This window comes from Piliocolobus tephrosceles, chromosome 16 (assembly GCF_002776525.5).
Source record: "Piliocolobus tephrosceles isolate RC106 chromosome 16, ASM277652v3, whole genome shotgun sequence".
Lineage (NCBI taxonomy): Eukaryota > Metazoa > Chordata > Mammalia > Primates > Cercopithecidae > Piliocolobus > Piliocolobus tephrosceles.
This window is the reverse complement of record NC_045449.1, coordinates 24,573,862-24,589,255: the sequence shown is the minus strand read 5'-3', so window position 1 is coordinate 24,589,255 and position 15,394 is coordinate 24,573,862. Positions and strand designations below refer to the sequence as shown.

The window sequence follows — 15,394 nt, the reverse complement described above, 5'->3', positions numbered from 1 at the left end:
TTTCTTTCTTTCTTTCTTTCTTTCTTTCTTTCTTTCTTTCTTTCTTTTTCTTTCTCTCTTTCTCTCTCTCTCTCTCTCTCTCTTTCTCTCTCTCTCTCTCTCTCTGTCTCTTTTTATAGACAGGGTCTCTGTTACCCAGGCTGGAGTGCAGTGGCACCATCATAGCTCACTGCAGGCTCAAACTTCAGGACTCAAGTTATCTCCTGCCTCAGCCCCCAAGTAGCTGGGACTATAGGCGTATGCCATCATGTCCAGCTAATTTTTAAAATTTTTTGTAGAGACAGGGTCCCACTATATTGCCCAGGCTGGTCTTGATCTCCTGGGTTCAAGCAATCCTCCTGCCTCAGCTTCCAGAATGCTGGGATTATAAGCATGAGCTACTGTGCCCAGCCAGAAGTTTTTCATTTTGCAAACTTGAAACTCTCTATCCATTAAACCAGCAGTCCCCATTGCTTTTGGCACAAGGGACTGGTTTTGTGGAAGACATTTTTTTCCAAAGACCCAGGGGTTGGGGGAGGATGGTTTTGGGATGATTCAAGTGTATTACATTTATCGTGTACTTTGTTTCTATTACTATTACATTATAGATTATGAGCCATTATACGGCTCACCACAATGTAGAATCAGTGGGAGTCCTGAGCTAGTTTTCCTGCAACTAGATGGTCCCATCTGGGGGTGATGGAAAATAGTGACAGATCATCAGCCATTAGATTCTCTTAAGGAGCGTGAAATCCAGATCCTCGCGTACACAGTTCACAATAGGGTTCCTATTGTGCTCCTATGAGAATCTAATGCAGCCACTGATTTGACAGAAGGTGGAGCTCAAGTGGTAATGAGAGTGATGGGGAGTGACTGCAAATACAGATGAAGCTTTCCTTGCTTGCTTGCCTGCCACTCACATCCTGCTATGTAGCCCACCTCCTACCAGGCCACAAGGGGTTGGGGACCCCTGAATTAAATAACTCCCCTTCCCCTTCTCCAAGCCCCTGGCAACCACCATTCTACATTCTGTTTCTATGAATGTGACCACTTTAGATACCTCATATAAGTGGAATAATTCAATATTTGTCTTTTAAGAGTATGTTTAAGAAACTGCCAAACTGTCTGTCAAAGAGTCTGTACCATTTTGCATTCCCATCAGCAAAGAATGAGAATTATTGCTGCTTCACATCCTTACCAGCATTTGAAGTTGCCAGTGTTTTGGATTTTGACCATTCTAAATGGTGTGTGTGGTATCTCATTGAAGTTTTAATTTGCATTTCCCTAATGACATGTGATGTCTGGCATCTTTTCATATGCTTTCAAATAAGATTTGCCATATGTACACTTTCTTTTGTGAACCAGGCTGTTTGTTTTCTTATTGTTCAGCCTTTAAGAGTTCTTTGTATATTCTGGATAACAGTCATTTATCAGATATATATATGTAACATATATACATGATATATATATCTATATATGTGATCTATATATATCACATATATAGATACATTTTGTTGTTGTTGTTTTGTTTTGTTTTTAAGAGACAGGGTCGGCCGGGCGCGGTGGCTCAAGCCTGTAATCCCAGCACTTTGGGAGGCCGAGACGGGCGGATCACGAGGTCAGGAGATCGAGACCATCCTGGCTAACATGGTGAAACCCCGTCTCTACTAAAAAATACAAAAAAACTAGCCGGGTGAGGTGGCGGGCTCCTGTAGTCCCGGCTACTCGGGAGGCTGAGGCAGGAGAATGGCGTAAACCCCGGAGGCGGAGCTTGCAGTGAGCTGAGATCCGGCCACTGCACTCCAGCCTGGGCGACAGAGCGAGACTCCGTCTCAAAAAAAAAAAAAAAAAAAAAAAAAAAAAGAGACAGGGTCTCTCTCTGTTCCCCAGGCTGGAGTGCAGTGGCATGATCATGGCTCAGTGCAGCTTCGACCTCCTGGACTCAAGCCATCCTCTCACCTCAGCCACCTGAGAAGCTGGAACCACAGCCTAGATAATTTTTAAATTTTTTTGTCAAAACAGGGTCTCCCTATGTTGGCTAGGCTGGTCTCGAATTCCTGGCCTCAAGCAATCCTCCCACCTCAGCCTCCAAAAGTCCTGGGATTATAGGTGTGAGCCACCACACCCAACCAGATATGCCTTCTGCTAATATTTTCTCCCAGTCTGTGACTTGTCTTCCCTGATTTATTTTTAATCATTCACTTTAAACTGAAAATATTCTTAGCATTGTATCTAATGAAAAAGTATTTCCAAATCCATATACACTTAAGAGAAAGCATTTAACTCTCAGAGTATGGCTGTTCTCTAGAGCTAAGAGACAGTCTTGCAGGTCTCACTGAAGTAGTCACACATAAAAACACACACACAAAAAACAAACAAATGAAATATATGTTGGTTTACAATGATGAGTTTGGGAACCTCAGCCAGAGTCAAAATTTTAGAAATCTAGCTAGAATTTTTTTTTTTAATGTAATGCTCAAGAGAAATTGAAGGAATCAATCTCATGGATCAGACAGGTCAAGACTTACCTCAGCAATACTGAAAATTTCAAGGGAGGCTTCTAGTATGCTACTCAGTATTCTAGCAATTGCCCTCTTACCACTTACTCCACCTACCATTCACATATACTCCCAATTTTCTTACCACTGTCTTAGGAATCATTCCTTTAGGGTCTAGAATCCATTCATCGAATTGCTCCTGCAGAGCCTGTTTCCGTGTGTTGGCCACCTTGACTTTGATTTTTTCTATGCTTTCTCTTTGTTTTCTATTCTGTTTAACATTCTCCTTCATCTTGGATACTCTGCAGGATGTAGATATAGAAAACATGTTGAGTTAATACCCTTGGATTTGATCCAGATTGGAACACAGGAATTCAGACTCTCTTTGAAAATGTTTGCCTGTCTTTTCTCCATAAAATCTTTCATTCAGGCCTGTAGTGAACCCTTCTTCCATAAGCACTTATTGAATTTGGCATTAATCATAGAGTACTTTCTACTATTTGACTTTTTATAGAAGTAGGCCTTATTTTACCCAACTAAATACTAGACTTAAGAAGTACTGGTAGGAATGTAAATTAGTACAACCATTGTTGAAAATGGTAGGGAGGTTCCTAAGAAAACTGAAAACAAAATCACTACATGATCCAGCAATCTCATGTCGGCATATTTACCAAAAAGATTTGAAATCAGTTTGTCAAAGAGATGGCTGCACTTCCATGTTCACTGTGGCACTACTCACAATAGCCAAGTGATAGAACCAACCTAAGTGTCCTCCAACAGACAAATGGATAGAGGAAATGTTGTTTACAAATACAATGGAGGGGCCAGGCACGGTGGCTCACGCCTGTAATCCCAGCACTTTGGGAGGCTGAGGTGGGCAGATCATGAGGTCAGGAGATCGAGACCATCCTGGCTAACATGGTGAAACCCCATCTCTACTAAAAAATACAAAAAATAGCTGGGCGTGGTGGCACGCGCCTGTAGTCCCAGCTACTCAGGAGGCTGAGGCAGGAGAATGGCATGAACCCAGGAGGCGGAACTTGCAGTAAGCCGAGATTGTGCCAGCCTGGGTGACAGAACAAGACTCTGTCTCAAAAAAATAATAATAAATAATAAATAAACAATAAAATAAATAAAAATAATATTAATAAAAATAAATAACTACAATAAAATACTATACAGCCTTAAAAAAGAAGGAAATTCTGTCATTTCTGAAAGCATGAATAGAATTGGAGAACATTATGCTAAGTGAAAAAAGACAGGCACAGAAAGACAAATACCACAAGTTCTCACTTATTTGTGCAATATAAAACAAACAAGCGCATAGAAACAGAGAGTAGAATGGTGGTTACAGAGGCTGGGAATGGGGGAAATGGAGAGATGATTGTCAAAGGGTATAAAATCTCATTTAGACAAGATGAATAAGTTTTGTTGTACATTTCAAAATTGCTGAGAGTAAATTTCAAATGTTCTCACCACAAAAAAAGGATATGTATTTGAGGTGATAGATATGCTAATTTGTTTGATTTCATTATTTCACATTGTATTCACAAATTATAACATCACTTTGACCTTGTAAATGTATATAATTATAAGATATTGATTTACAACTTAAAAAACAGGAAGAAAAAACAGCTCTAGAAGCTGCTACATATACTGAAAAGACAAGGTTGGATGCAGTAAGGCCTTAGGGTAGTGAGCTTCTCTCTTCCTTGGACACAGAAATCATCTGAAGGGATTGATTTCAGGTGTTGGGAACAGGTCCCCAAATCTGGCCATAAACTGGCCCCAAAACTGGCCATAAGCAAAATCTCTGCAGCACTGTGACATGCTCATGATGGCCATGACACCCACGCTGAAGGTTGTGGGTTTACCGGAATGAGGGCAAGGAAACCTGGCCCACCCAGTGCAGAAAACCACTTAAGGCATTCCTAAGCCACAAACAATAGCATGAGTGATCTGTGCCTTAAGGACATGTTCCTGCTGCAGATAACTAGCCAGAGCCCATCCCTTTGTTTCCCATTTTAGTTAATCTATAATCTATAGAAACAATGTTTGTCACTCACTTGCTGTCAATAAATATGTGGGTAAAACTCTGTTCCAGGCTCTCAGCTCTGAAGGCTGCCAGCCCCCTGATTTCCCACTCCACACTCTATATTTCTGTGTGTGTGTGTCTTCAATTCCTCTAGCGCCACTGGGTTAGGGTCTCCATGACCGAGCTGGTCTCGGCAAATGGCGTCCATACATGGGGCTGGAACCCGGGTTGAAGGGTTGCCGGAGTGACAGTTGAAGAACATGGAACTAAGCTGGAGGACACCTGAGCATTCTTAAGCAATCCCCGTGGTGAGTAAGAAGGGGAGCTCGGAAGCATCAGGGTAACAATGGGACAAGTGTGGGCCCTGGTTCATTCCACCTTGGAACCTTTTCACACTGATGATGAGGAGGAAGGAAAGTATAAAGAAGTAACAGGGCCAGGCGCAGTGGCTCACTCCTGTAATCCCAGCACTTTGGGAGGCCGAGGTGGGCGGATCACGAGGTCAGGAGATCGAGACCATCCTGGCTAACATGGTGAAACCCTGCCTCTACTAAAAATACAAAAAATTAGCTGGGCGTGGTGGCGGGTGCCTGTAGCCCCAGCTACTTGGGATGCTGAGGCAGGAGAATGGCATGAACCTGGGAGGCGGAGCTTGCAGTGAGCCGAGATCGCACCACTGCACTCCAGCCTGGGAGACAGAGACTCCATCTCAAAAAAAAAAAAAAAGAGGTAACAGAAGAGGTGACAGAGCAGGTGTGTTGGCCAGCTAAAGCTAAAGCAGCAAAGGAGGAAGAGGTTTGTTCCTATCCTTCTGCACCCCCTCATTATTGTGAAGAAAAAGAGTGGCCTGACCCTCTAGATGTTTCTTTTCTGGAGGACACTGGGCAAAAAGTAGTTGCCTCACTGACTGTTCGAGCAGTGGCTTGAGCTACCACTCTCAGTTCTATCCAGGCAGAAATTCAGCAAGCTAGAAGAGAGGGTGATTTAGAGGCCTGGCAGTTCCCTTGTTCCCTGTTAGGATATACCCCTGAGATCAACAGGGAGATATAGCTACATTTGAGCCTTTTCCTTTTTAATAACTCAAAGAATTTAAACTAGCTATTAATCAATATGGACCAGGTTCTCCTTTTGTAATGGGACTGTTAAAGAAGGTTGCTGTCTCCAGTCAGATGTTGCCAGTGGGGACAATAGGATTACTTCTAGGCAGGTCTAGTTTAAAATTTAAAAGGACTGCAAGTACATACAGGAGTCATTGATTCAGATTATAATGGGGAAATTCAAATTGTTATGTCTACTTCTGTTCCCTGGAAACCAGAGCCAGGAGAGCGTATAGCACAGCTCCTGATTGTGCCATATGTGGAAATGGGGAAAAATGAAATTAAATGAACAGGAGGATTTGGAAGCACAAGTAAACAAGGCAAAGCAGCTTATTGGGTGAATCAAATTACTGATAAATGTCCTATAACTATTCAGGGAAATAAATTTAAAGGTTTGGTAGATACAGGAGTGGACATTTCAATCATTTCTCTACAGCACTGGCTGTCCACATGGTCAATTCAACCCACTCAATTTAACATAGTTGGAGTTGGTAAAGCCCCTGAAATATATCAAAGTAGTTATATTTTGCATTGTGAAGGGCCCAATGGACAACCTGGGACTATTCAATCAATTATAACTTCTGTACTTCTAAATTTATGGGGGAGAGATTTATTACAACAATGGGAAGCACAAGTTCTAATTCCAGAGCAATTATATAGCCCTCAAAGTCAACATACAGTGTATGAAATGGGGTATGTTCCTGGTGTAGAATTAGGAAAAAATTTGCAAGGTTTGAAGGAACTGCTTCAAGCGGAAAGACAAAGTTCCCACCAAGGTTTAGGATATCATTTTTTTGTGGCGGCCATTGTTAAGCCTCCAGAACCTATACCTTTAAAATGGTTAACAGATAAGCCAATTTGGATAGAACAATGGCCACTAAGTAAAGAGAAACTGGAGGCTTTGGAGGACTTAGTTACTGAACAATTAGAAAAAGGACACATAGCTCCAACATTTTCCCCTTGGAATTCTCCAGTTTTCATAATTAAGAAAAAATCAGGTAAATAGAGAATGTTCATTGACTTAAGAGCCATTAATTCAGTTACACAACCTGTGGGGACATTGCAGCCAGGACTGCCTTCTTCTGCTATGATTCCAAAACATAGGCCTTTAATAGTCATAGATTTAAAAGACTGTTTCTTTACTATCCCCTTAGCTGAGCCAGACTGTGAACAGTTTGCATTTACAATTCCTGTGGTAAACAACCTGCAGCCTGCTAAGCGTTTTCACTGGAAAGTGTTGCCACAAGGCATGTTGAACAGTCCAACAATTTGCCAAACGTATGTAGGGCAAGCAATTGAACCTACTCATACAAAATTTTCACAGTGTTACATTATTCATTATATGGACGATATACTTTGTGCTGCCCCTACTCAAGAAATATTACTCCAATGTTATGATCACTTGGAAAACTTAATTTCTCGTGCCAGTTTAATTATAGCTCCTGACAAAATTCAGACTTACTCCTACTTGGGGACCTTAGTAAATGACACTACAATAGTGTCACAGAAAGTAACCACATGTAGGGATCAGTTGAAAACATTAAATGACTTTCAAAAATTACTAGGGGACATTAATTGGGTATGACCTGCTCTAGGCATTCCTACTTATGCCATAAGTAATCTATTTTCTATCCTTAGAGGAGATCCTAGTCTCACTAGCCCTTGGCAATTAACAAAGAAGGCTGAGGCAGAGTTACAGCCGATTGTAAAGCAAGTCCATAAGGCCCAAATAAATAGAATAGATTCAGAGAAGACTCTAGATTTGCTAATTTTTTCAACTCAGCATTCACCTGCTGGTGTTATTATTCAAGAGCAAGATCTTATAGAGTGGCTTTTTCTTCCACATACTGATTCAGGGACTCTAACTCCTTATTTGGATCAAATCACTACTATGATAGGAAATGGGAGAACTCGGATTGTTAAATTACACGGATATGATCCTGGGAAAGTTATTGTCCCTCTCACAAAGGCACAAATACAGCGAATACAGTAAGCTTTTATAAATAGTGTCTTACTTGTCAAATCCATTTAGCTGAATTTGTGAGTATTCTTGATAACCATTTTCCTAACACAAATTGTTTCAATTTTTGAAATTAACTAATTGGATTCTCCCTAAAATAACTAAACTTAAACCAATTGAAGATGCTGAGAATGTTTTTACAGATGGGTCTAGTAATGGTAAAGCTTCTTATTCGGGGTCGAAAGGTAAAGTTTTCCAGACTCCCTATACCTCAGCTCAAAAAGCTGAGCTTGTAGCTGTAATTGAGGTATTGCCTGCTTTTAATATGCCTATTAATGTGATTTCTGATTCTTCATACATGGTCCTTTCCACACAATTAATTGAAAATGCTCAGTTACAATTTCATACAGATGAACAACTGATGACTTTACCCAACTGCAAGCAGCAGTTAGGAGTAGAATGCACCCTTTTTACATCACTCACATTAGGGCTTATACACCTCTTCCAGGACCTTTAACTGCAGGGAATCAAATGGCTGATCAACTAGTTGTTACTGCAATATCTAATGCTAGACACTTTCACAATTTAACCCATGTTAATGCCTTTGGTCTCAAACACAGATACTGCATTACCTGGAAAGAAGCTAAAGCTATTATCCAGCGATGCCCAACTTGCCAAATGGTGCATTCTTCATCTTTTACAGGAGGAGTTAATCCTCAAGGATTGGAACCTAATTCTCTTGGCAAATGGATGTCACACACGTTCCCTCATTTGGGAGACTAGCTTATGTACATGTATGTGTGGACACCTTTTCTCACTCCTCTGGGCTACATTCCAATCAGGAGAGTCTTCTGCCTGTGTTAAACATCACCTTTTGCAGTGTTTTGCAGTACAGGCATTCCAGCTTCTATTAAAACAGATAATGCCCCAGTATATACTAGTCAAGCTCTAGCTACATTTTTCTCTATATGGAATATTAAACACATTACTGGTATCCCATATAATTCTCAAGGACAAGCCATAGTGGAAAGAATGAATCTCTGCCTGAAACAGCAATTGCAAAAGCAGAGGGGGGAAAATAGGGACTATGGGACACCACAGATGCAATTGAATCTAGCATTATTGACTTTAAATTTTTTTAGCCTACCTAAAGGCCAGATGCTATCAGCAACTGAACAGCATCTACAGAAACCAGCTGCAAAGACAGAAGCAGAACAACTGGTTTGGTGGGGAGATCTGATAACAAAAAGTTGGAAAATAGGTAAAATAATAACTTGGGGTAGAGGTTATGCTTATGTTTCTCCAGGACCAAATCAATAGCCAATTTGGGTGCCATCAAGACATCTAAAGCCTTATTATGAGCCAGATGCCCAGAAAGAGGTTTTGGGAAGATCCCAAAGACCTACCGGTTGCAGACATGTCAAGACTGACACTGAGGAGGACCCTAACTGTCAAAAGCAACCACCTACCTGGGGACAGATCAAGAAGCTGTCACAGATGACAGAAGAAAACCTGAGGAAAGCAGGATAACCAGTCACAATGAGTAATTTAATGATAGCTATGATAGTGGTGATCACCATTGCCATGAGTATTCCTTCAACAAGGGCTGATGCAGAGAACAATTATACTTATTGGGCATATTTATCAATCTTGGCTGGCAATAATGCCTGGACGTAATCACTCTATGGCACAGTTACACATGCTTTCTGGTCTCAGTATTTACTATAATGAATCTGCTCCTATAATTGAGGCATGCCACCCTCAAAAACCTATTTGTAAACAGAATTGGACCTGGCCAGAGATAATGAATGTACTTGTTTGGGAAGATTGCATTGCAGAACAGGCAGAGGTACTGTGCAACGATTTGTATGGAATCATTATTGATTGGTCCCCTAAGGGGATGTTTAGCTTGAATTGCACCTCTCAGTTTGCGTCATGGCCACACTATGTTCAACTGGTCTAAACAAAATGGTCAGACTGTAGAAATGGTAAGAAATATGGCAAGAGTTCCTATTATCTGGAAACATGGCCGTATAGTGGCACCTCAACCTCAAATGATATGGCCCATTGTAGGAGCTAAACATAAGGACTTGTGGAAACTATTAATGGCTCTTAATAAGATCAAAATTTGAGAAAGAATAAAAAGCATCTAGAAGGACACTCTACAAACTTGTCTTTGGATATTGCAAAATTAAAATAACAAATATTTAAAGTATCCCAGGCACACCTGATCTTAATGCCAGGAACTGGAGTGCGTGAAGGAGCCACAGATGGATTAGCAGCTATTAACCCATTAAAATGGACAAAAACACTTGGAAGCTCTGTGATTTCAATGATGATTGTGCTTTTAATCTGTGTTGTTTGTCTTTGTATAGTCTGCAGATGCAGATTCCGACTCCTGCAAGAAGTAAGTAGCTCACTGTGATAAAGCTGTCTTTGCTTTTATCGTCTTACAAAAACAAGAATGGGGAATATCTTGGGAACAGGACCCCCAAACTGGCCATAAACAAAATCTCTGCAGCATTGTGACATGTTCGTGATGGCCATGACACCCACGTTGAAGGTTGTGGGTTTACCAGAATGAGGGCAAGGAATACCTGGCCCACCCAGGGCGGAAAACCACCTAAGGCATTCCTAAACCACAAACAATAGCATGAGTGATCTGTGCCTTAAGGACATGCTCCTGCTGCAGGTAACTAGCCACAGCCCATCCCTTTGTTTCGGCCCATCCCTTTGTTTCCCACTTTAGTTAACCTATAATCTATAGAAACAATGCTTATCATTGGCTTGCTGTCAATAAATATGTGGGTAAAACTCTGTTCAAGGCTCTCAGCTCTGAAGACTGTCAGCCCCCTGATTTCCCACTCCACATTTTATATTTCTGTGTGTGTGTCTTTAATTCCTCTGGTGCCACTGGGTTAGGGTCTCCACGACCGAGCTGGTCTTGGCATTCCTGTCTAGGGTGGAAGCCTAGAAGATGCATTTATAACAAGCATCTTAGGTCATTCTGATGCCTTGGATCAAACTTCTGAGAAATCTGTCTAGGAGTATATCTCGGCTAATTGCCTTTATCTAGCCAAAGCCACATGCTTTGCCAGCCACTGCTGAAGTAATGAGCATAAGAGTTACCCTTGCAGCCAGAACTGCATCACCCAAGTTGAGAATGGGGGAAAACTGTGCTTTTAATTGTACCTATGTGCATTACTCCTATTAGCACTCCAAAAACCCCAAACTGGTTTTGATTGAAATCAAATAGAATGGCTCAGAATAATAAAAATAGTTGCTGGTTTCAAGTACAGTTTTTTCCCAACAATGTTGGAGGCAAGTCTTCATCTTTCAGAGAAGAAAGACTAAGACAATCCGATATATTTTAAAATGCAAAAAGATTTTCAGTGGGAACTGGTAAATTGGATACATCTGATAACCCAAAGAAACTACTAAAATCTAAGTCATTACCTTATGCCTACATAAAGCCTTCAAAATTCTCTAGAAAAACAAGTGTTCAAAAATGAAATTTGAAGTTTGAAAATAAAAGCAGACAGGCAGTTTAATAGTACAGAAGGAGCTGGGTCTGAACTGCTGGAAGATTAGTATTTTGTTTTTATTTATTTATTTATTGTTTTGAGGCAGAGTTTCGCTCTTTTTGCCCAGGCTGGAGTGCAGTGGCACAATCTCGACTCACTGCAACCTCTGCCTTCTGGTTTCAAGCAATTCTCCTGCCTCAGCCTCCCAAGTAGCTGGGATTATAGGTGCCCACCACCACACCTGGCTAATTTTTTATATTTTTAGTAGAGACAGAGTTTCACTATGTTGGCTAGGCTGGTCTCGAACTCCTGACCTCGTGATCTGCCCACCTTGGCCTCCCAAAGTGCTGGGATTACAGGTGTGAGCCACCGCACCTTGGCTTAATAAGTATTTTAAAGGAGTGCTAAGTTTCTCTGATGCAATTACTAACCAACACCCGCTCAGCTCTCAGAACTCCCAGTTCCTTCTTCTGCTTGTCTCCCCTTCTGCTATTTATCTGTTTCATCCTCTGCTCCTTTTTTCTTTTCCCCTCATCTCTAGCTAGGATTCTTCTTAATTTCTGTCTTCATTCCTCTGTGGCTCTGTCTTCTGTATCTGTGTTTTTCACCCAGCTCTTTTAAATTATTCATTCATGCACTCACTCACTAAGCAACTCACTCATTCATTACATAAATATTTATTGGGCACCTACTATGGATTCTGCCATTATAAAGCTTAGGGTCCAATGGCAGAACAGATAAGTAAATGATATTTTAGGGTAAGTACTGAGTGTCTCCAGATTCTCATGTGACACAAAAATGAATTCACAAAATTGGTTTTCTGTCATTTTCCCATGTGCTTGAAATATTTTTCTCCCTCTCTTTGCCTGACTAGATCCTCCACATGCTTTAGGTCTCACCTCAGACATTTCCTCCCGTTTATTGATGTCCATAACTAGACACAAAATATAGTTTTGTGCTTCTGGGCCCCTGTACATGAGACTCAAAATATAATCCAAATGGATTTTAAATTGATCGTGTCACCCATTCAGGGAATTAATAAAATTTGTCTTCTGTAGTCTGCATTATCTCATGAAGATGTTTACATTAATCCAGAGAATTCTAAAGGATCCAAAACTCTTAATTTGGGCAGTACAGGGCAGACATAACCTAAAAGCAGATTCATTCTAAGTATAAGCAGACTAGAAGGCAAGAAAAACTGCATTATGTAAAATTGCAAAAATAGTCATCAATTCTTCCCATTCCTGTATGCAAGTCTCTATGAATGCAACATAACTTTGCAGCTCCTTCCATGAAGAAGTGGAGTCTCTTCCTGTACTCCTTGTGTCTGCCTCTGGCCATGTGACATGCTTTGGCCAACGGGCCATTAGAAAACAGAATGTAAGCAGAAAGTTGAAAAGTACTTGAACACTGGGGCTTGCCCTCTTTTATTGAACTTGGGAGCCCTTCCACTACAATACCATCAAAGAAATGAGCAAGGGCTCGCCTGCTGGATGATGATCCAGTTACTTCCATTACTTTTGCAAAGAGTCTGCCAACCACTACAAGAGTAATTGAGGTCATCACTTTTGGTTGTTATTCTGAAAATTGGTTCTAATCAGCTTAAGTGGATAACTGACCATGAACTTTGAGTGACCTCAGTATACCAGATCATTGCTACACCTAACTGAAGACTCTTTCTTGACCACTAAAAACTGGGACTTGTTTTAATCAATTATGTACAGACCTATGGACTCACTCTGTCCTATACAATGTGATAAGTTTTTAGTTCTTATAAGTATAGCTATTATAAAACAATTAAAAGCCCCTGAATTTTCCCCCTTCCACAAACCATTCAGTGAAGTCTTCACTGGTATATATTCCTTTGCCTGGCAAGTTAATAAACTCAGTGTTTGTTTGTTTGTTTGAAGGTGTTTTTAAGCTCTGGTGGTCTTAGTTTCACAAAGCTAAACTGAATTTCTTTCTTTTTTTTTTTTTTTTTTGAGACGGAGTCTCGCTGTGTCGCCTAGGCTGGAGTGCAGTGGCGCTCGGCTCACTGCAACCTCCACCTCCCACGCTTAAGCGATTCTTCTGCCTCAGCCTAATTGTTAAATACTTTTTTAACAATGTTTAAATTGTCCTCCCAACATGCTGGAATTACAGGTGTGACTCAATGCACCTGGCAAGGATATATTCTAAGGACGAAAAAGTTGCAAATAAATGTAAAGCCTTGTTTAATATTTTTATTAGTAGTAAGCTTGTTGGTATTATTTTGAAGCTTTTTTTTTTTTTTTTTTTAGACAGAGTTTCACTCTGTCACCCAGGCTACAGTGCAGTAGTATAATCTCTGCTCACTGCAACCTCTGCCTTCTGGGTTCAAGCAATTCTCCTGCCTCAGCCTCCTGAGTAGCTGGGATTACAGGCACATGCCACCACACCCAGTTAATTTTTGTATTTTTAGTAAGACGGGGTTTCACCATGTTGGCCAGGGTGGTCTCGAACTCCTGACCTCAGGTGGTCCACCCATCTCGGCCTCCCAAAGTGCTGGGATTACAGGCTTGAGCCACCATGCTGGGCTATTTTGAAGTTTTTATGTAAACTGCAGGATAAAACAAATCAGTAATTATGTCAATATCATTAGGAACCAAGATTTTTTGTGTAAGATAGAAGGAAATACAGGCTGGGCGTAATGGCTCACTCCTGTAATCCCAGCACTTTGGGAGGCAGAGGCGGGTGGATCACGAGGTCAGGAGTTCAAGATCAGCCTGGCCAAGATGGTGAAACACTGTCTCTATGAAAAATACAAAAATGAGCTGGGTTTAGTGGCGGGCACCTGTAATCCCAGCTACTCAGGAGACTGAGGCAGAGAATTGCTTGAACCCAGGAGGCAGAGGTTGCAGTGAGCTGAGATCGTGCCACTGCACTCTAGCCTGGGTGACAGGTGACAGAGTGAGACTCTGTCTCAAAAAAAAAAAAAAAAAGGAAATGCAAATATCAAAGAAATTAGATAAAGACCCTGAAACATTATATTTAATATGCCACTGTCAATATTAACTCATTTTTAAAATTATATATTTCTTTTCTCAGCACAGCGAATTTTAATGTTTCCCTTTTCCAGGAGGAGAGGTTGCCCTATCCACTTTTGAAGACACACCAAAGATTGTCTGGCAGTTTGGTGCAGAAAGGATTTGGCCCAATCTTGTGCTGGCTAGGATACAGAAAGGCAAGTAAAGTTTGTGGCTCAAAGTCCACTGGGCTGGGGTAGGCCGGGCGCGGTGGCTCAAGCCTGTAATCCCAGCACTTTGGGAGGCCGAGACGGGCGGATCACGAGGTCAGGAGATCGAGACCATCCTGGCTAACACGGTGAAACCCCGTCTCTACTAAAAATACAAAAAATTAGCCGGGCGAGGTGGCCGGCGCCTGTGGTCCCAGCTACTCGGGAGGCTGAGGCAGGAGAATGGCGTGAACCCGAGAGGCAGAGGTTGCAGTGAGCTGAGATCCAGCCACTGCACTCCAGCCTGGGCGACAGAGCAAGACTCCGTCTCAAAAAAACAAAAAAACAAAAAAACAAAAAAAAAATCACTGGGCTGGGGTGAGGCAGAATGTGCACAGGGAAGTGGTCTGGGAGAGACTTGTAGGAGTGTGGGCTTGGGTTCCTGTGACAGAGGTAGTTGGTGCTGGTGGACTAAGGCTGGGGTGGCCAAGGGGAGCCTGAGCCCTCTGGCTGGGAAGACGCTCCTGCAGTGGCCCCTGTCTAGGGGAGCTAGTTCACCAGCTCACTGCTTTCAAACCACAGCTGGATCTCTTTCTGACCCCTTACCCTGAATAGCTGGTGTGAATGATATTCCTGCTGATGTGGACGTCGCTGAAGTCTCTGCATATGGTCACAGAGTCAGCCTCAGCCCTGTCAGTGTATCCTATCATGGCCCTCGAGGCATGGATCACGTTGTACCCTTCCCAGACCATGGCCATCAACAGGCCTGAAGCTCACATAGCTAAGGAGGGCTGGGTAGAAGGGCTTCCTTCGCAGGTCCCGGTAGTGTTCAGCAAGGACACTTTCCGGCCGGCCACAGGATATTCATCCCTACCAGCTTGAATCCCTGCCTCCAAAGCTCTGGATCACATCCCTAACAGACCGCCACAAGACCCCATCTGGCTTTAATGAGACCAGGGTCCACTCCTGGATCAAGAAGTGGGCAAGGGATATGAACAGACATTTCTCAAAAGAAGACATGTGTACAGCCAACAGACACATGAAAAAATGCTCGTCATTTTTTGCAAATAAATGTAAAGCCTTGTTTAATATTTTTATTAGTAGTAAG

At 41.8% G+C, this 15,394-nt stretch overlaps 1 protein-coding gene across 1 annotated transcript in view; it reads right to left on the bottom strand.

The window, feature by feature from the left end:
* Nucleotides 1-15,394, bottom strand: part of EFCAB5 (EF-hand calcium binding domain 5) — a 175,050-nt gene that overhangs the window by 122,805 nt on the left and 36,851 nt on the right. Inside the window, exon 5 of the mRNA XM_023183936.1 lies at nucleotides 2,623-2,779. Coding sequence (XP_023039704.1) covers nucleotides 2,623-2,779 — 157 coding nt within the window. The remainder of the gene's footprint in view (nucleotides 1-2,622; nucleotides 2,780-15,394) is intronic.